Genomic DNA, 22527 nt, shown 5'->3' on the forward strand with positions numbered 1-22527 from the left:
GATTGAACTCCTGACCTCCCCGTCTAAGACAATTATACATTGGTAATTGTATCGTAACGGATGTCGTCGGGAGAAAGAGAGGAGGACCAAAGCGCAGCGTGGTAAGTGTTCATGATGATTTTAATAAAAGAAAGCACTGAACACTGAATCAAAACAAAAAACGATGACACGTATTTACAAAACCGAAACAGTACCGCGTGGCCCAAACACGCACAAACCAAAAGTGAAACCCAGGCTACCTAAGTATGATTCTCAATCAGGGACAACAATTGACAGCTGCCTCTGATTGAGAACCATACTAGGCCGAACTCAAAAACCAACATAGGAAAACAAACAGACTGCCCACCCCAACTCACGCCCTGACCATACTAAAACACAGACTAAACAAAGGAACTAAGGTCAGAACGTGACATGTATATACATTGTTAATTGTATATACATTGTTAATTGTATAATTGTACATTATTTGAGAGAACTACGTGGGTATAAGCAAAAATGTAAAACAGTGTCTATCTTAGGGCAAGTAAGAGTGTCAAATCGTACTTCCAGGCATACTCTAATTCTTGCAGAATCCCCCAGTGGATATACACAGCTTTCGGAATGTATTCAGACCCCTTGACTTTTTCCCAATTTTGTTACGTTACAACCTTCTTCTAAAATTAACTATATAGTTTTCCCCCCTCATCAATCTACACACAATTCACCATAATCACAAAGCAAAGACAGGTTTTTAGAAATGGTTGCTAATTTACTAAATCTAAAAAAAACTGAAATATCAGTATTCAGTATACAGACCCTTTACTCATTGCTTTGCTGAAGCACCTTTGATAGCGATAACAGTATTGAGTCTTCTTGGGAATGACCCTACACACCGGTATTTGCGGAGTTTCTCCTCCTCTGCAGATCCTTTCAAGGTCTATCGGGTTGGATGGGGTGCGTTGCAGCACAGCTATTTTCAGGTCTCTCCAGAGATGTTCATTCGGCTTCAAGTCTGGGCTCTGGCTGGGCCACTCAAGGACATTCAGAGACTTGCCTTGAAGCAACTCCTACATTGTCTTGGCCATGTGCTTAGGGTTGTTGTCGTGTTGGCCAAAGAGTTCAATCTTGGTTTCATCAGACCAGAGAATCTTGTTTCTCATTTTTTAAATACATTTTAGAATAAGGCTGTAAACTAACAAAAATGTGGAAAAAGTCAATGGGTCTGAATACTTTCCGAAGGCTCTGTGCATAGCACCCACCCAGATACACAATCTCTAGCACGCAGACGAAGAAAGTAAGGCAAAGACATGAGAGAGAAATGGCCGTGGGGCTCCAGGAAAAACTTCCAAAGCCTCCCAGTCGGTCAGATAATGTGGTCTACCACCATGTGAAACAAACAGTAGCACTTTCCCTTTGAAAACCACAGAGTCTATTTGAATATCCACTTCTTAGTGTCACTCGAACAATACACTTATTGATATTGGCGCTGTGCTGGACCTCAAAAGCTCTTTACACAAATGGTAAAGGAGAGAAAATGAATGGGAGGCTATAAGCTGGTAGAATATTGAATTCAGCTGAGGTCTTCATAAGCTATCTCTCTGTCTCCCTCCCTCTTCCTCTCCCTCTCCCTCTCTCCCCCTCTCCCTCCTTCTCTATCTCTCTCTCTCCCTCTCTCTCTCTGTCTTTGTGTTTGCATGATGGGAGATCTGGAGAAGAAGTGGAGATGAGGAAAGAAGACTTTGGCTCTATCTAATTTATGCTCATAACTTATTTAACTTCTGAGGAGGAGAGGTTGTTTTTATTAATTCACTCTTTCCTTAACTGGCATAATAGGGAACAGATGTACTCAGTGTTTAGTGGCGTAGGCTTGCTGGGCTTCACCATCGATCGCTTGCTGAGTTGAGAGGTTTTTTGGTTCAGTGCTTCTGTATCTACTTGTCACATTTTTTTCTTCTTCCATAAAGCACTTTAGTTTTGACGTTAATATAACCTCTTTAAGTCAGTATGAAGGTCTTGTACACAGAAGAGGTCGTCCCAGTGTGGTTGTGTGTGTGGTTGTATGTGTGGTTGTGGTTGTGTGTGTGCGCTTCAGGTCAGATCTGTGAGTTATAGTTCAGTTTTAATGCAACGTAGAGACTCTGGTTGTGTGTGTGCGCTTCAGGTCAGATCGGTGAGTTATAGTACAGTTTTAATGCAACGTAGAGACTCTGGTTGTGTGTGTGTGCTTCAGGTCAGATCTGTGAGTTATAGTTCAGTTTTAATGCAACGTAGAGACTCTGGTTGTGTGTGTGTGCTTCAGGTCAGATCTGTGAGTTATAGTTCAGTTTTAATGCAATGTAGAGACTCTGGTTGTGTGTGTGCGCTTCAGGTCAGATCGGTGAGTTATAGTACAGTTTTAATGCAACGTAGAGACTCTGGTTGTGTGTGTGTGCTTCAGGTCAGATCTGTGAGTTATAGTTCAGTTTTAATGCAACGTAGAGACTCTGGTTGTTTGTGTGCGCTTCAGGTCAGATCTGTGAGTTATAGTTCAGTTTTAATGCAACGTAGAGACTCTGGTTGTGTGTGTGCGCTTCAGGTCAGATCTGTGAGTTATAGTTCAGTTTTAATGCAACGTAGAGACTCTGGTTGTGTGTGTGCGCTTCAGGTCAGATCTGTGAGTTATAGTTCAGTTTTAATGCAACGTAGAGACTCTGGTTGTGTGTGTGCGCTTCAGGTCAGATCTGTGAGATATAGTTCAGTTTTAATGCAACGTAGAGACTCTGGCTAGTTTGTGTGACGTACAGAGACCGGGGCTAGTTTGTGTGACGTACAGAGACCGGGGCTAGTTTGTGTGACGTACAGAGACCGGGGCTAGTTTGTGTGACGTACAGAGACCGGGGCTAGTTGGTTGGTTCCTCGCCCTCTATGAACAACTGGACTCTTGTCAGGCTAATAATAAACTCCATGGCTCCATCTGAAGACTCTTCTCTCTGTCTCTGCTTCTGGCCCCTGGCTTGGACAAGAGCCTCCGGAGTAAGATGGAATCGTAGGGTTTGAACCTCCTCTGATGCGACCCACACATACACAAAGAAACACACACACACACACACAAAAGGGGGGTGAGAGTGATACAATATGTTGCCTTCCCTCTCTCTCTCTCTTTCCCTCTCTCTCTCTCTCTCTCTCTCTTTCTCTCTCTCTCTCTCTCTCTCTCTCTCTCTCTCTCTCTCTCTCACTCCCTCTCTTTCTGTCTTTGCATAATGGGAGATCTGGAGAAGAAGTGGAGGAGTGGAATGAAGAAAGGATAGAAGAAAGAAAGAGCCAAAGTTTCTCTCTGAATTATCTAATTTATGCTCATAACTTATTTCACTTCTGAGGAGGAGAGATTTTTTAAACTCATGCTGTCCTTAGCTGGTATAATAGGGAAGAAATGTACTCAGTGTTTAGTGACAGGCTTGCTGGGCTTCACCATTGATAGCTTGCTGAGTTGAGAATTGTTTTTGGTTCAATACTTCTGTATCTACTTGTCTAATGTATGGGGGTTTGAACCCCCTCTGATGCAACACACACATACTCTAAGAAGAAACAGGGGGGTGATAATGATACGATATGCTGCAATGCTCTCTCTCTATCTCTCTCTCTCTCTATATAGAGAGAATGTTTTTTTGACTGTACCAGTCAAAAGTTTGGACACACCTCCTCATTCAATGGTTTTTCTTTCTACATTGTAGAATAATAGTAAAGACATCAAAACTAGCCACCCTTTACCTGTTATCAAGGCAAAGGGTGGCTACTTTGAAGAATCTCAAATATAAAATATATCTTGATTTGATGAACATTTTTTGGGTTAGAAAGCAGTCAAAAATAAAGATCATCTCTGGAATGAGTAGGTGTGTCCAAACTCTTGGCTGGTACTGTATACAGTGGGAAGAAAAAGTATGTGAACCCTTTGAAAATGCCTGTATTTCTGCATAAATTAGTCATACAATTTGATGTGTTCTTCATCTAGGTCACAACAATAGACAACAATAGACAAACAGTCTGCTTAAACTTATAACACACAACCAATTATATACGTGTTCATGTCTTTATTGAACACACCGTGTAAACATTCACAGTGCTGTATGTGAACCCTTGGATTTAATAACAAGTCAAATCAAATCAAATCAAATCAAAGTTGACCCTCCTTTGGCAGCAATAACCTTAACCTCAACCAAACGTTTTCTGCCGATCAGACCTGCACAACGGTCCGGAGGAACTTTGGACATTTCTTCTTCACAAAACTGTTCCAGTTCAGCAATATTCTTGGGATGTCTGGTGTGAACTGCTCTCTTGAGGCCATGCCACAGCATCTCAATATGGTTGAGGTCAGGACTCTGACTGGGCCACTCCAGAAGGTGTATTTTCCTCTGTTGAAGCCATTTTGTTGTTGATTTACTTCTGTGTTTTGGGTCGTTGTCCTGTTGCATCACCCAACTTCTGTTGAGCTTCAATTGGCGGACATACAGTTGAAGTCGGAGGTTTACATACACTTAGGTTGGAGTCATTAAAACTCGTTTTTCAACCACTCCACAAATTTCTTGTGAAAAAACTATAGTTTTGCGAAGTCGGTTAGGACATCTACATCTACTGACAGATTATTTTACTTATAATTCACTGTATCACAATTCCTGTGGGTCTGAAGTTTACATACACTAAGTTGACTGTGCCTTTAAACAGCTTGGAAAATTCCAGAAAATGATGTCATGGCTATAGAAGCTTCTGATAGGCTAATTGACATCATCTGAGTCAATTGGAGGTGTACCTGTGGATGTATTTCAAGGCATACCTTCAAACTCATTGCCTCTTTGCTTCACATCATGGGAAAATAAAAAGAAATCAGCCAAGACCTCAGAAACAAAATTGTAGACCTCCGCAAGACTGGTTCATCCTTGGGAGCAATTTCCAAATGCCTGAATGTACCACGTTCATCTGTACAAACAATAGTACGCAAGTATAAACACCATGGGATCACACAGCTGACAAACCGCTCAGGAAGAAGACTTGTTCTGTCTCCTAGAGATGAACGTACTTTGGTGCGAAAAGTACAAATCAATCTCAGAACAACAGCAAAGGACCTTGTGAAGATGCTGGAGGAAACAGGTACAAAAGTATCTATATCCACAGTAAAAGGAGTCCTATATTGACATAACCTGAAAGGCCACTCAGCAAGGAAGAAGCCACTGCTCCAAAACTGCCATAAAAACACCAGACTACAGTTTGCAACTGCACATGGAGAAATGTCCTCTGGTCTGATGAAAGAAAAATAGAACTGTTTAGCCATAATGACCATCGTTATGTTTTGAGGGAAAAGGGGGAGGCTTGCAAGCAAAAGAACACCATCCCAACCGTGAAGCACGGGGGTGGCAGCATCATGTTGTGGGTGTGCTTTGCTGCAGGAGGGACTGGTGCACTTCACAAAATAGATGGCATCATGAGGCAGGAACATTGTGTGGATACATTGGAGCAACATCTCAAGACATCAGTCAGAACGTTAAAGCTTGGTCGCAAATGGGTCTTCCAAATGGACAATGACCTCAAGCATACTTCCAAAGTTGTGTCAAAATGGCTTAAGGACAACAAAGCCAGTGTATTTGGGTGGCCATCACAAAGCCCTGACCTCAATCCCATAGAGAATTTGTGGGCAGAACTGAAAAAGCTTGTGCGAGCAAGGAGGCCTTACAAACCTGACTCAGTTACACAAGCTCTGTCAGGAGGAATGGGCCAAAATTCACCCAACTTATTGTGGGACGCTTGTGGAAGGGTACCTGACACGTTTGACCCAAGTTAAACAATTTAAAGGCAATGCTACCAAATACTAATTGAGAAAAATAAGCTGAAATAAATGAAATGAAGCAACACTGATTGACAATACATTTCACATGCTGTTGTGCAAATGGAATAGACAACAGGTGGAAATTATAGGCATTTAGCAAGACACCCCCAATAAAGGAGTAGTTCTGCAGGTGGAGACCACAGACCACTTCTCAGTTCCTATGCTTCCTGGCTGATGTTTTGGTCACTTGAATGCTGGCGGTGGTTTCACTCTAGTGGTAGCATGAGACGGAGTCTACAACCCACACAAGTGGCTCAGGTAGTGCAGCTAATCCAGGATGGCACATCAATGCGAGCTGTGGCAAGAAGGTTTGCTGTGTCTGTCAGCGTAGTGTCCAGAGCATGGAGGCGCTACCAGGAGACAAGCCAGTACATCAGCAGACGTGGAGGAGGCCGTAGGAGGGCAACAACCCAGCAGTAGGACCGCTACCTCCGCCTTTGTGCAAGGAGGAGCAGGAGGAGCACTGCCAGAGCCCTGCAAAATGACCTCCAGCAGGCCACAAATGTGCATGTGTCTGCTCAAACGGTCAGAAACAGACTCCATGAGGGTGGTATGAGGGCCCGACGTCCACAGGTGGGGGTTACAGCCCAACACCGTGCAGGACATTTGGCATTTGCCAGAGAACACCAAGATTGGCAAATTCGCCACTGGCACCCTGTGCTCTTCACAGATGAAAGCAGGTTCACACTGAGCACATGTGACAGACGTGACAGTCTGGAGACGCTGTGGAGAACGTTCTGCTGCCTGCAACATCCTCCAGCACGACCAGTTTGGCGGTGGGTCAGTCATGGTGTGGGGTGGCATTTCTTTGGTGGGCCGCACACAGTGCTCGCCAGAGGTAGCCTGACTGCCATTAGGTACCGAGATGAGATCCTCAGACCCCTTGTGAGACCATATGCTGGTGTGGTTGGCCCTGGGTTCCTCCTAATGCAAGACAATGCTAGACCTCATGTGGCTGGAGTGTGTCAGCAGTTCCTGCAAGAGGAAGGCATTGATGCTATGGACTGGCCTGCCCGTTCCCCAGACCTGAATCCAATTGAGCACATCTGGGACATCATGTCTCGCTCCATCCACCAACACCACAGACTGTCCAGGAGTTGGCGGCTGCTTTATTCCAGGTCTGGGAGGATATCCCTCAGGAGACCATCCGCCACCTCATCAGGAGTATGCCCAGGCGTTGTAGGGAGGTCATACAGGCACGTGGAGGCCACACACACTACTGAGCCTCATTTTGACTTGTTTTAAGGACATTACATCAAAGTTGGATCAGCCTGTAGTGTGGTTTTCCACTTTCATTTTGAGTGTGACTCCAAATCCAGACCTCCATGGGTTGATAAATTTGATTTCCATTGATAATTTTTGTGTGATTTTGTTGTCAGCACATTCAACTATGTAAAGAAAAAAGTATTTCATTCATTCAGATCTAGGATGTGTTATTTTAGTGTTCCCTTTATTTTTTTGAGCAGTGTATATAATTCATTAATGGATATTTTTGTAGGGGTTGATATATTTTTTGTGATGGAAAATCAGGTCTGAAATGTCAATTTCACTTATACTCCCTCTGGCGCTCGAGGTCTACAGGCTGCTCATTATTACGCACACCTGTCACCATCGTTACGCGCAACTGCGCCACATCAGACTCACCTGGACTCCCATCACCTTCCTGATTACCTTCCCTATATGTGTCACTCCCTTTGGTTGTTTCCCTTGTTTTTGTACATGTTCTGTTGTTGTTTCATGTCTGTACACTTCTCGTGTTTCTTGTTTTGTCCATGTTCGTTTCTATATTAAAGGATTTCACTCCCTGAACTTGCTTCCTGACTCCGAACGTACACATTACAGGAAGCATTTTTAAACCTCAAATAAACTATACGTTTTACACTTATTGGAAAGTTTTCCTGCGACAGCGGGATCAGATCCTACATCTGTACATCACCTATTAGGATACACAAGCGCAAAGCAAAATGCATTGCTGTCTAGCCATAAATCGACAGAATACTATGACAAATGATTGAACCGTTGTTACTGATCAAAATCTTAGAGGAACCTTGACAAAGTACAAACTTAATTAGCATAGGCTTGTCATTGAGAAAGGTAGACACAGGGATACCTGGCTCCCTGTAGAGGAAAGGCTGGGCAGTCACTGCACCGCGGCAGAAAATGACACAGAGCTACATTTCCTGACAAAATTACAAAAATATAAAGCAATTAGAGAGTTTTATTTCCCCAAATGTGAAATGGTTATTGAAGGTTTCCAAGACCTCTCTGATGAGAAGAGATTAACCATCCTGTTGGGGGAGGATGCAGAGAGCTGTGGGTTGGCAGCGCACTACATTGCTGCCTGCCATAAAATGAGGGATTGTGTCTGACAGATCAACCAACCTGCACAAGTCTTTGTGTTATTTGCCTATTTATTTACTGATTTTCTTACTGATTTCCAATACAAACTACCCTTGATTATTGCTGTTACTGATTGTCCTGTTCGTGACAATGTTGATTATTTTTCATGATGTTACTGATATTGTTAATGAATCATTCCATTTCCAAAGTACGCTTCGGCAATATGTACGTCATTACGTCACGCAAAGAAAGCAAGTGAAATTGGGCGAGAGAGAAAGAAAAAGAGAGAGAGATACATGATGGAGGGTCAATTCCACCTCCATGTTGTAGACCAGAGGAAGAGACTGAACGCTAGTTCCCCTTTCATCACCACCCCCTGCTACATGGTTAACGTTGTTGCACCAGTTAGTGAAAGACGGTTGTGAATGAGGGTTTATCAGATAGAGATATCAGATCTCCTTTGAGGATGGTAAGAGTCGGTCACAATATATTGGGTGAGAAAGTGTGGTTGTAATAAACAAAAGGAAATTGGTAGAGAGTAGGGACTCACCTTTCCAGGGTTGATGGAGGTTAACGATGCCCAGTAACCTGATGAAGACCAGGATGGGTTCCAAATGTTGTAACTCTAGCTAGCAAGATTTTTTTTTTTAATTCAGCAAACAGTGAGCAGACATTCGCTTTCTTTCCGTTGCTATTTCCTTTATATTTTTCTTTATATCCAGGCCTTGTGCCACAACTACCCCTTTAATAACCATGGAAGACATTCATCAGTGGCCTATGCACCTTGATTAAAGAAGCCAGGGGCTTTATGTCAAGTAAGTCATCTAACCAACCACGTGTCCTACACAGATCCGATGGACCAAGACAGCAGGCAGCGTGTCGGATCGCTTCCAGGACTCCAGCGTGTTTAACGAGACGCTGCACATCTCCAAGATCCAGAGACACCAGGGAGGGCGCTACTACTGCAAGGCTGAGAACGGCCTGGGCTCCCCGGCCATCAAGTCCATACGGGTCGACGTCTACTGTAAGTACTGTACATTACCTTCGGACACAGTGGTTGCATCAAGTTTGTTTTCTTTTTATTTCCATGTACTTTCTCAATGTAATAACATTGCATAAAATTCAACGTGGCTAATTAGTATACCGTTCCCTTTTTGATTTTAGAGCTGCAAATCTTTTTGGGCGACTCGACCAAATACATATAGAAATTTGTGTTATTGATCTGTCATTCTCATTGAAAGCAAATCTAAGAAGTGGTAGATCGGTTCTATATGCGCTATTTCAATGCTTCCCTTAAGTTTTGTTTTTGCTTCTTTTACTGTACCAATTTTAAACAGCTGAAAACACAACATTTTTGCTTATGGAAAAGATATTTCACTGCGGTTTAGATGGTACAATGATGCTCTACACTACACTTGCTTGTTTTGTCACATAAACTGAGATTAGGAAAACTATTTGAATTTTAACAACCAGGAAATGGTGGAGTGATTTCTGCATAGTTCATCTTTAAACTAGAATTCAACCATAAGTTAACGATAAGCTTTTAAGGTTTGGTTTATTCCAACTGTTGCACAATTCAATCAATTGGGGCCCTATCTGGACATCCTGTGTCTGTGTGTGTGGATGGGGGGGGGGCAGACAACAGTATAAACAACCCTTCCCAGTGGCTTCCACCCTCGTCAACCTAGCCATTAAACAATAGTGAGGTCTAATTGGAGTTGTCTGGGGCACCTACTTTACTTCAGCTGCAACCAACAACTCCTCAGACGTGCACTTAAATGGAGGACGGTTTGTCTCACCTGAACCCTAGACAAGCAAACATTATATAGCTCCCAGCCAGAACCTCCCCAGATCCACCACTCTGTGACACAAGCACATTAAACCAGCACTTTCCCTTCCGTAACATCATCGCAAGCGATAAACCTTTTGGCCTGTGTTCTCCTCTTCTCCCACTCTCTCTGTGGCAGAACACAGAGCAGTCTGCAGTCCTGTCTCAGTCTTTCCTCTCTGCCTCCCGTCTGTCTCCACCTCTCGTTGGCCTCTGCCTCTGTCTCTTCCTCTGCCTTCGCCTCTCCTCTCTTCTCTTCTCCTTGGTCAGGCAGGGGTTACCAAAGTAAGTGGAATCGCTTTCATCTGACATCTAAAGCCTCTGCTCCATCTGCCAGTGACTCCTGTCGGTCCATCACAACATTTCAGGTCTGTCTGTGTGGCTGGTGGTTAGCCTCACCGCCCGCCAAGGCTCTTTCTCTGCCTGCTCTCTCTGATCTCTCTTTCTCTCTCTTTGCTATCTCTCTCACTCTCTCTGCCTTTCCCTCTGTCTCCGTTCTCTCTCTCTCACTCTCTCTCTCCCTGCCTCCTTCTGGTCCCTGGTTGTCTGTGTGGCTCTCAGCCCTTGTACCTGTTTATCAGTACTGACTTGAGCAGGGGCTGTGGAATAGAGAATGGTTAGAAAGCTTGGAACTTGGAGGAAGGAGGGGGAAGAGGAGTATTTTACTCTCTCCTTGTCTCCTTTCCTTCATCTGCACTGGACTGCCATATTGGCTTTGTGGTGGATGTATACTAGACATTTGCTTTCTCCTTTTCAGTTCTTCCACACTGTTAACTGTAAACAACTGAGACATACAACGGACCCTGGACGGACAGTAACTAACATCCCAGTGTCACTGTTTTTAGCTTGATAACAGTATGATTAATAGAGTTGACCAGTGGCTCTCTGGGTTGCCATGGCTAGGGCTGTGGTGGTCATGACATTTTGTCAGCAGGTTATTGTCATGCAAAAGACTGCCGGGTCTCACGGTAATTGACCATCAACATAAACATGATTAGCATCTCCAGGCTCCACTCATACAAGCAGCATATAAGCCTCTGATGTGGCCTTTGGAACATCTACATTTGAAACATGTTGAATAAATCAATTGAATATACACCATGACAATAAATACATTATTTTTGTTAGGTGGGCCTAAATAAACATTATGATATGTAGAAAATGTATTTCAGAGGAACAGAATATAAATTGGCCTATAATATGTGATCTGGCTGTACTCCGTGCCATAGACTGTAGGCTTGTTCATTTATCAGACAGGATATGCTTGTAAGTCCTGTGCCATTATTTTATATTGTATGATTTTATAGTAAGAAGAATATATAGTTTAACTTAGCTGAATAAAATATAATGGATATTTGTCCCATTCAGAAGCAAGAGTGCACACATATGAAGTTGAAGTGGCTATGTTGAGCGTAAAAGTGATCATTTGAAACGGGTCCTATATGCTAGATTTAGAGTTATTTGGCAACTTTAGTTGTGAATTATACAAACCTTAGAACGTCTTAGAAGTCAATAGATTTATGGGCTGCATGATGTGACTATAAGCTATTGCTTACGCTCTGTTCCTTGCCTCGTGCTGTACACGCTGTTCTCTCATCAAGTGATCATTTTTTCACCCTTCAGACTATTCTCAATTTAATCTTGTCTTTACTAATATGTCAAATAGATTTAGAATGGCCCATGATCACATGGACAGGAACAGGGGCAGGGGAAGAAAATACATGTCATCCCTATGCACTCGAATAGTGAATTGAGGCTGCTTTCCAGCTGGTACGTTTTTCACTCATGTTGGGTAGGCTACTCCGGTAATTTCGCTGCACCACAGGTGATATTCTGCCCAAACTCTGTATTCCATGGGCTCTCCAATCCTGTTCCTGCTGCTACCCCTTGCTTACCCGTGCTTAATTTGGGAAATCAAGGGAAATCTGTTTGGGAACATCGATAGTGACGTTTTCACAACAAAACGTATTTCATTAAACTGTTGACAGCACCTCTCTCTGCGTGCTGGAGAAAGGAATTAAAGAGAGACGGGAGAACATAGAAACTCATGGTGGTGAGATATTCTGTATAGCTAAAGGTAATGTGTCAATCTATTAATTAGGAAAATTAAAAAAGGCCCTATTACTAGGCTGTTCAACATCTATAAAAGATTATTGTAGGCTAAATCTGAATTGGTTTAATTTAGACTAGACCAATTATGTACCAAAGATGTATTAAATCAGTATTTTTAAAATGTTTTTCTGTCATGTTTTATATGCAGTTGGCTATGTGTTGTATAACGGAAGAATCCTTATTTTAATTCAGTTTTTTTTCGGGCTTGGGCTCATTTATATGCCTATGCTTATGCGTAAGCACTAATATGCTAATATGGGTGTTTTGAATGAACCTTTACTGGATCAGTGTCCCGAAATCGTGACATTTGCTGCTCAATATGCGATATTTGACTAGAATGACGTAAACAAAAGCCAACTTTCCGGGACAAAGACATGTCTTATATGGTCAAAAATCTTAAATGACTGTTAAGCTATCAGCGGTGTCCAATTTACAGTATCTATTACAGCTGAAAAAAAATACCATGCTATTGTTTGAGGATAGTGCACAACAACAAAACACTTTTATCCAGGCAACTGGTTTGATACATTCACCTCTGACTGTAAATAATGTACTTACATTCAGTAATCTTTCTCTGATGTGTCATCCTGAGGGTCCCAGAAATAATATGTAGCATAGTTTTTTGATAAAATCAATTTTCATATCCTAACTCAATCCATGTTGTGTACAGTGTTTCGCATGAATTCCAACTCTTTCAACTTGCAGCAAAACAATTAATGAAATCTAATCTGCTAAACCTTGTCTCACCCAGTCAAGTTTAGTTTTTGCGCAATCCTTAGACACTTTAGACGACAACCAAACCTTGTGTAGCCAATATGTAATGTAGAATGATGAAACAACACGTCAATAAGCACATGAAGGTCAGCCATCATTAAGCACTAATGAGACGGGTGGTGTTCACTTGATAGACAGTGTCTTGGTCCAATGACCACCTATTGTTTTGAAACATAGCTAGCTAGATAGCCAATGAGCTTTACATGAGTATGTGATGGCGCTTTGTAGGACTAACGGCTATTGTCCTATGGCTGCGAGCAATGCGATTCATTCTCCATTGAAAATCCACCGGACGCAGAGGAATGGAAAAACGTTAAGACGGAAAAAGTACAACATGGCTAATAAGAGTATAAACATTTGGATGAGAGTATTGCAGAAATTGACCAGGAGAGTGACACAAGGAGTCCTTGTGAGAGATTGGAAGGAGAATGTACTTTTAGATCAGTAAGTAAAATATGTTTTTGCTTGTCGTACTAATCCAGTTGTTTAAATGGTTGCATATTAATTTAAAGTAAATTTAAAGTAAAGTCTTTGATTTCTATATATATAAATACAATATATAGACCTGAGGCATACAATATATAAGAACAGGCTATGTGTATGTTATGTTGGCTATGACATGTTCTGGCTCTGGTTTTTGAGCGTCTTGTTGCCTATTGGTCCACATATTTCATTATAGTGATTGTGTTCTACATACTTTATAGAATATATGTTTATAGATATGTGTATCACGTTTGAAGGTAAGACCCAGGTGCAGACAATGTTGAAGTAACAAAAGTTTATTAATTCGAACACAGGCAGGCAAAGGTACAGGACGGCAGGGGATAGTCAGATATGATTTTAACTCTAGACACAGAAAATGTAGGACAAATACGGAGGGTACGGGGCAACAGAGGACGAACAACAGAGGGGCTAATTATCTTGGAGCAGGGGGAAAGGTCTCAGCTTCCAGGGGTGGAGCCGCGGCACCATAGCGGCGTGCAAGCCCCCGAGTCGATGAGTACCTGGAGAGACTTGGACTGGTCGCCCCACCGCAGGATTGCATGGAGAGGGGGATGAACGAGGGGAGATGGAAATGTTTCTTTAAGGCCCACCATAGTAATCACACCAACGAATGAGCTAGGTCTCTTGAAGGGACAGGTAGACACATTATGACCAGCAATACAGACAACTCTGGGTCTCAAGTCTACATACGCATTCGGTTGGAGACAGCCTAACCCTGCAAAGCTGCATCGGCTCGGGAAGAGGTGAATCGGCAGTCTCCGGAGGCTCTTGGAGAAACTCGGGTAAGCACGGATCTTCTCGGGACTTCCAGAGTTCATCAGATGTCAAGTGGGATCCTTGAGTGGGACTTGCAATCTGACCTTTTCTCCCTCCTACATTCCCGTAGCCAACCATCAATCCGGATGTTTAAAGTGATGAGTGAGTCGAGATCTGTCGGTAGTTCTCAGGCTGCCAGCTCATCCTTTACCTCCTCCGATAATCCATGCAGGAATGTGTCGAACAGCGCTTCCGGATTGCAGGTACCCTTTGCTGTTAGCGTGCAGAACATCACCGGAGGGTGTCCTGCCAAAGCTGGAGTACCCTGCGGGCAGCCTCTCCCCTGGACACCGGAGCCTCAAACTTTTCGTAACCTCTGCCACGAATACCTCCAGACTGAGGCAGATGGCAGATTGTTGCTCCCACACCACCGTGGCCCAGGCGAGTGCCCTCCCGGACATCAGCATAATAATCTTTGAGCGGTCAGAGGGAAACGAAGAAGGCTGCAGCTCAAAAACGAGGGAGCACTGGAAGAGAAAGGCCCGGCAGGTTCTGGAATCTCCATCGTAGCGCTCCGGGGGAGGTAAGCGGTGTTCCCGGGAAACCGGGGTGACGGCGCTGCTACCAGCCAGGTTACTGAGCGGCTGGGAGGTTACCGTCGGGGTAGGCTGTCTGGTAGGCAACCCACAGAAATGTCTCCCGCAATGCGTCCAATGCTAGGTGGTGACATTCGGCCACATCCTGGAACCCTTCCATCAGACCACAAAGCAACTCCTCTTGTCTACTAAGGATGGTTCCTTGGGAGGAGATGGCATTGCGGAGCTGGTCCAAGTCTGCTGGGTCAGTCATGGCCAGTTCGTACTATATCATTTGAAGGTAAGACTCAGGTTATTAAGGTAAGACTCAGGTTATTAAGGTCCAGAACCTTAATAACAAAGGTTTATTAATTCAAACACAGCAGGCAAAAGTACAAGACGGCAGGCAGGCCGGCAGGCTCAGGGTCAGGGCAGGCAGAAAGGCCAAACCGGGAAAACTAGAAAACAGGAAAATAGACAAGGCAGGAGCAAGTGGGGAGGAACTGAGGAACAAAATGAACTGGATACAGACAAACAGAGAACACAGATATAAATACAGAGGGGATAATGGGGCAGATGGTCGACACCTGGAGGGGGGCGGAGATGAGCACAAAGACAGGTGAAACAGATCAGGGCGTGACAATGTGTTGTATTTGATGTATTGATGCAGTGCTCACCCCCTGCTAAAATAAAGGTTAAATAAAATAAGTAATAGTAAATTACTTTAGGCCGTCATTGAAAATAAGAATTTGTTCTTAACTGACTTGCCTAGTAAAATAAAGGTAAAATAAAAAAAATAAAAAAATTCAAACGTAGGACCTGGATCCTCCAGTCTGATCCATCTGCTGTCCCTAAGCTCCACACCCACCCCCGCCCGGCCATCTAGAAGTGTGAAGGTAAGTACCTTTTAGGGAAGCTAAATATTATGTAGATCTCTTATTCTTATTCTTGCCTAGTTAGATAAAGGTTATTATAAAAAATATATATATTTAAACATTTTAAAAACATCTTGAATGTATCAGTCTAAAACTTTGGACACACACTGCTGCCCTCTTGTGGACAACATCTCAATTACACCCAGCATCCTATGTCAATGTATGGCCTTTCTTTTGCATTTCAAAGATGATGCAACAAAAATAAAATAGCAAATGCATGTGTTTTTGTTTGTTTTATCTTTTACCAGATCTAATGTGTTATATTCTCCTACATTCATTTCACATCTCCCCAAACTTCAAGGTTTTTCCTTTCAAATTGTATCAAGAATATGCATATCCTTGCATCAGGTCCTGAGCTACAGGCAGTTAGATTTGTGTATGTCATTTTAGGTGGAAATTGAGATGATGGGTCCGATCCTTAAGAGGTTTCATCACCTTAGAAAGCACTGTCCGTTACGTTGTGTTAGGCTTTGAAACAACATCCACAATAAATGTTTTTCACTCAGTTACAACCTATTGTTCAACTTCTTTCTTCAAATTGATCAATCACAGTAAGGTGAGTTTTAAAAGCACCTACTGTTTTGATGATGTGTTTGATGTGATTTTCGATGTCAGAGTGGTAAGAGAGACAATAGAGCCCTGAGTACCAGGCCATTAGTGACCTGATGATCGTTAGCGAGTTGGGTAGGCTACTACAAATTAATATCCAGAGTGCATAAGAGGAGATTACCGTGACTAAATGGTCATGTAGAATTTTACTGCGGTCATGACTCATGAATGCCGGTGTGGCGGTAATACAGTCACCACAGAGCGTTGGGCCAGTAACCTGAAGTTTGCTGGATAAAATCCCTGAGCTGACAAGGTAAAAATATGTCATTCTGCCCCTGAGCAAGGCAGTTAACCCACTGATCCCTGCACCTCTCTGATTCATTGCGGGTTAAATGCGGAAGACACTTTTCAGTTGAATATATTCAGATGGACTGACTAGGTATCCCACTTCCCCCCTTTCATAACAGCCCTAGCCATGGCAGTGTTTGCTGAGCCTATCGGAAACATCAGCTGTGACATTCATTCAACCAATGATGTCATCCAATGTTCTCTCCAGTTGGCTCCCTGTCCAATGAGGTCCTGAGTTGTGCTCTCCAGAAAAACTCTGTGTCCATTGGAAGGGGATTAAAAGGGACAATCAATTGTCAAAGACATTGTACAGTACTTTCAAGTACTTTAGCCTTTCAAGCTTGAATTGATCATTATCTCATCTTGTAAACTCTTCATATTTATCATTGAGTATACACTAAATATGTAATGCTATTCCTTCTTATTGTAGAGCCTTAAAACAGGACTTTATATGACATTATTAAAACAGCAGCAGTGTTTAAAGTGTTATGTGGATGCCCTTGTCTCTGGCCTTGTAGTGCATGTGTACTTCATTAGCAGAATGTTGTATTGCACATCCAGCAGAAACACACTGGATTTCTCCATAGAAATGTTATAGCTGTCCCCCAGGGGTGAATTTAATTGATGGGCCTCTTTTGCAGCTTTCACTATTTTTAGTGCTTTGCAGTCTTGATTTTTAAATTTGCATTAGAATTGCTGTTTGGGCACCAGGACTCAACAGAAACACCTTGACAAATTGTGTTGACTGTCTGGTTTTTCAGATGTTGCACCGGTGTGTCTTTATTCATACCAATGTGTTTATACTACCCAGATACCGCTAGTTAGGATGGACACTTCTATTATGCCTGAGGGACGATACAAAAAAACGTGAAATGAGAGAGACAGGAATTTAGGAGGCCGTGTATTTCAATGTGAATATCTTGTTTCTAAAGTGAAGTATTTTCTCCTGGTCTTTAAAAACCTCTTACGGATAGGCGGGATGCAAATGTCTCAACTGGCCAATTGCCAGGGGAAATGCAGAGCGCCAAGTTCAAATAAAATGCTATAAAATTCAAACTTTCATTAAATCACACATGTAAGACACTCAATTAAAGCTACACTCGTTGTGAATCCAGCCAACATGTCAGATTTTTAAAATGCTTTTCGGCGAAAGCATAACAAGCTATTATATGATAGCCTGCACCATCTGCACCAGCAGTGAATAAAGGAGCTAGCATATTACAACCCTGCAGACGCTTCACAAAACGCTGAAATAAAAAATAATGAATGCCTTACCTTTGACAAGCTTTTTTTGTTGGCACTCCAATATGTCCCATAAACATCACAATTGGTCCTTTTGTTCGATTAATTCCGTCCATATACAGTGGGGCAAAAAAGTATTTAGTCAGCCACCAATTGTGCAAGTTCTCCCACTTAAAAAGATGAAAGAGGCCTGTGATTTTCATCATACGTACACTTCAACTATGACAGACAAAATGGAAAAAACAAAATCCAGAAAATCACATTGTAGGATTTTTAATTAATTTATTTGCACATTATGGTGGAAAATAAGTATTTGGTCAATAACAAAAGTTTATCTCAATACTTTGTTATATACCCTTTGTTGGCAATGACAGAGGTCAAATGTTTTCTGTAAGTCTTCACAAGGTTTTCACACACTGTTGCTGGTATTTTGGCCCATTCCTCCATGCAGATCTCCTCTAGAGCAGTGATGTTTTGGGGCTTTTGCTGGGCAACACAGACTTTCAACTCCCTCCAAAGATTTTCTATGGGGTCGAGATCTAGAGACTGGCTAGGCCACTCCTAGACCTTGAAATGCTTCTTACGAAGCCACTCCTTCGTTGCCCGGGCGGTGTGTTTGGGATCATTGTCATGCTGAAAGACCCAGCCACGTTTCATCTTCAATGCCCTTGCTGATGGAAGGAGGTTTCACTCAAAATCCCACGATACATGGCCCCATTCATTCTTTCCTTTAGACGGATCAGTCGTCCTGGTCTCTTTGCAGAAAAACAGCCCTAAAGCATGATGTTTCGACCCCCATGCTTCACAGTAGGTATGGTGTTCTTTGGATGCAACTCAGCATTCTTTGTCCTCCAAACACGACGAGTTGAGTTTTTACTAAAAACCTCTATTTTGGTTTCATCTGACCATATGACATTCTCCCAATCTTCTTCTGGATCATCCAAATGCTCTCTAGCAAACTTCAGACGGGCCTGGACATGTACTTGCTTAAGCAGGGGGACACATCTGGCACTGCAGGATTTGAGTCCCTGGCGGCGTAGTGTGTTACTGATGGTAGGCTTTGTTACTTTGGTCCCAGCTCTCTGCAGGTCATTCACTAGGTCCCCCCATGTGGTTCTGGGATTTTTGCTCACCGTTCTTGTGATAATTTTGACCCCACGGGGTGAGATCTTGCGTGGAGCCCCAGATCGAGGGAGATTATCAGTGGTCTTGTATGTCTTCCATTTCCTAATAATTGCTCCCATAGTTGATTTCTTCAAACCAAGCTGCTTACCTATTGCAGATTCAGTCTTCCCAGCCTGGTGCAGGTCTACAATTCTGTTTCTGGTGTCCTTTGACAGCTCTTTGGTCTTGGCCATAGTGGAGTTTGTGTGACTGTTTGAGGTTGTGGACAGGTGTCTTTTACAGGTGTCTTTTATACTGATAACAAGTTCAAACAGGTGCCGTTAACACAGGTAACGAGTGGAGGACAGAGGAGCCTCTTAAAGAAGAAGTTACAGGTCTGTGAGAGCCAGAAATCTTGCTTGTTTGTAGGTGACCAAATACTTATTTTCCACCATAATTTGCAAATAAATTCATTAAAAATCCTACAATGTGATTTTCTGGATTTTTTTTTCTCATTTTGTCTGTCATAGTTGAAGTGTACCTATGATGAAAATTACAGGCCTCTCTCATCTTTTTAAGTGGGAGAACTTGCACAATTGGTGGCTGACTAAATACTTTTGAACTTTTTTGCAAAATTAAATGAAAGTTTTCTTGCAAATTCTTCAGGATATGGTGTGGACTAGGCTTTTTATTTTATTACTTATTGTTAATGTCGTCTTTGGTGTGCTTTGCTGTGCTTATCAATGCACAAGCACTCTTTTTCCCACTATCAATAAAAATATACAAAGGTTTTACTGTGTGTGAAGTTTCAAATGCATTATATCATTTCTAAATGTCTAATGTGATAGGTATTTTAACATTACTATTTTTTTGCACACAAAATTAAAGGGAAGATGATGCAAGAGGGAGGGAATCTGATTTCATTGGTCCTCAACTTGTGGCTCAGACCATCTCATTAAGGATATTGGAGTTTGCCCTGAGTTAGCCTGCCCCGAAGCAGGTTAGATCTGAAGGATTCATTGCCATAGAAATTTAGCTGGCTAAAAGGTGAGCCACTTTCGTGGTACCGGTTATCCCGAGTTGAATTCAGAGTTGACCAAAGTTACCTCGCTAACTCCTCAAACTACATTCTTATTATGGGGCGCACGTGGCTTCTTTTAAATTTTGAGTGTAAATACAGGTACTACCAGATTTATTTATTCACACAAGCATACTTATAAAATCAACGTGCTCTCCTCTCCTGACCGTTCCCCTTCTAAAGAGTCTGCTGGAGCGGCCATGACTCACAACGTCCAAAAGATACAGAATGAAATTAAATGAAGGAAGGAAAGAGAGAAAGGGAGAATTCTCTAAATGTATTGCCCGGGTTAGAAAATGAATGAAATGAAAGAAGGAAGGTGCCCAGGTGGCTTGTCTAGCTTTAGCATTGCTATACTAACTCAGAGAGACAGACAACTGCAGGATGGGGCAATGGTAAACTTATCTCTGCAGTGCAGAGGAGCTGATATTAGCCCTAGCAGGCCTAGCAGACCCAACGATAACTAATTTAAAATACCCACCGAGCTCGGCGAAGCCCCCATCTAAGCGCATTTCTACATGCTGACGTCTCAGAAGATGTGTTTGTCCATCGTGAGGTCTGCAGGAATAGATGCCCACATAGAAGTTAATAAAGAACTTCCTCCATTGATCGATTGGTAGTTTTGCTTTTCTTGAGAAGCCTCGAGCCTCTTCTTCTTCAGTTCCTAGAAGGGTCTATTTATTACAAAGTTGTTCATTTCATCCAGGCTGTATGGCTGTGTGTGAAGCTGCATTGCTATATCTAGTAGACAAAGGCCTAAAGTATTTCAGCAGGGGCTTATAGCTAACATTAAACTACTTCATCGGCAGGTGGAATTCACATCCCCAATGTTATACATTTCTGACATGAAAAGAACTAGGAGAGTACAATGGACTCCAATGAAGTACAAAAGACTAATGTTCCTCACGTGTGCCCGTGCATTTATCAGGAGCATTTAAAGAGCATGTACTTGAATCGAGACTGTAAAACTTTAGTGCACTTGAAATGAGTTTGTACTTATCCGAAGCGCTCTTGTCCCTGCTTCACCGTAGGGATGGTGCCAGGTTTCTTCCAGATGTGACGCTTGGCATTCAGGTCAAAGAGTTTTATCTTGGTTTCATCAGACCAGAGAATCTTGTTTCTCATGGTCTGAGAGTCTTTTGGTGCCTTTTGGAAAACTCCAAGCGGGCTGTCATGTTCCTTTAACTGAGGAGTGGTTTCGTCTGGCCACTCTAACATAAAGGCCTGATTGGCAGAGTGCTGCAGAGATGGTTGTCCTTCTGGAAGGTTATCCCATCTCCACAGAGGAACTCTAGAGCTCTGTCAAAGTGACCTTCAGGTTGTTGGTCAACTCCTTGACCAAATCCCTTCTCCCCCGATTTCTCAGTTTGGCCGGGCGGTCAGCAATAGGAAGAGTCTTGGTGGTTCCAAACTTCTTCCATTTAAGAATGATGGAGGCCACTGTGTTCTTGGGGACCTTCAATGCTGCAGACACTTCCCCAAATCTGTGCCTAGACACAATCCTGTCTCAGAGCTCTACGGACAATTCCTTCAACCTCATGGCTTGGTTTTTGCTCTGACATGCACTGTCAACTGTGGGACCTTATATAGACAGGTGAAACAGTTCAGGGTGTGACACTGAGCTCAATTTCAAATCTCATAGCAGAGGGTCTGAATACTTATGTAAATAAGCCATTTCTGTTTTCGCTTTGTCATTGTGGAGTATTGTGTGTAGATTGCTGAGGATTTTTGTTTATTTAATTCCTTTTAGAATAAGGCTGTAAAGTAACAAAATGTGGAAAAAGTAAAGGGGTCTGAATACTTTCCAAAGGCACTGTACTGTATATACCACCAATGTGACCACGGAAGTGGTTCTAGGACACTTTAAAGTGGGCAAATGATCAAATAGATCATTTTTACACTGCAGGGTTCTGTGGGCTATGAGTCACCCACCAATTAGTGCCACTTTTGTAAATCACCTTCTGACAGTTCCATAAACAACCCATTGCTCATCTTTAACAGCCTTCTTAATGGCTCAGCCTCAAAATGTTACTACAACCAGAAATTACTGTTACTTAACCCTTGTGTGGTGTTCGGGTCTGTGGGACTCATTTTCATTGTTTACTAAAAGAAAAATTATACAATTAATTATTTTTTTCAAGCTGAGACTCATTGGCCTTGGCTCATTTTCTGTGAAGAACATGTCAAATAACCGATTTCCGATGAGTGCCCACTATTGTGTTCAGGTCCACTGAGGGTAATAAAAGTGTGGAAAAGTATGTGTAGGTGAAAACAAGTAAAACTGAAACACAAATGTTTGCTGTGTGCCTTCACTCTGTCTTCCTCCTCCCTGGGCCTGCTGTTTCAACATAGCACCAACAACCTGTCTGTCTCCCTGCCTGTCTGCCTGTCTCCCGCTTTTCTCGCACTCTTTACCCATTGTAGTATGTTAAACTACACAATGTCTTGCGGGACCCTGCACAATGTTATTAAAATACATTATTTCTAGACATTATTTCAATACACTGTAAAAAAAAATATTAAAAAAATAAGTATTTTCCCACACTCTA

At 42.5% G+C, this 22527-nt stretch overlaps 1 protein-coding gene across 1 annotated transcript in view; it reads left to right on the plus strand.

Annotated features, from left to right (window-relative positions):
- The window catches only part of LOC112250546 (MAM domain-containing glycosylphosphatidylinositol anchor protein 2), a 330034-nt gene that overhangs the window by 122066 nt on the left and 185441 nt on the right, over positions 1-22527 (plus strand). Inside the window, exon 3 of the mRNA XM_024420793.2 lies at positions 9023-9197. Coding sequence (XP_024276561.1) covers positions 9023-9197 — 175 coding nt within the window. The remainder of the gene's footprint in view (positions 1-9022; positions 9198-22527) is intronic.

The sequence above is a fragment of the Oncorhynchus tshawytscha genome, linkage group LG05 (genome assembly GCF_018296145.1).
Source record: "Oncorhynchus tshawytscha isolate Ot180627B linkage group LG05, Otsh_v2.0, whole genome shotgun sequence".
NCBI classification, from domain to species: domain Eukaryota; kingdom Metazoa; phylum Chordata; class Actinopteri; order Salmoniformes; family Salmonidae; genus Oncorhynchus; species Oncorhynchus tshawytscha.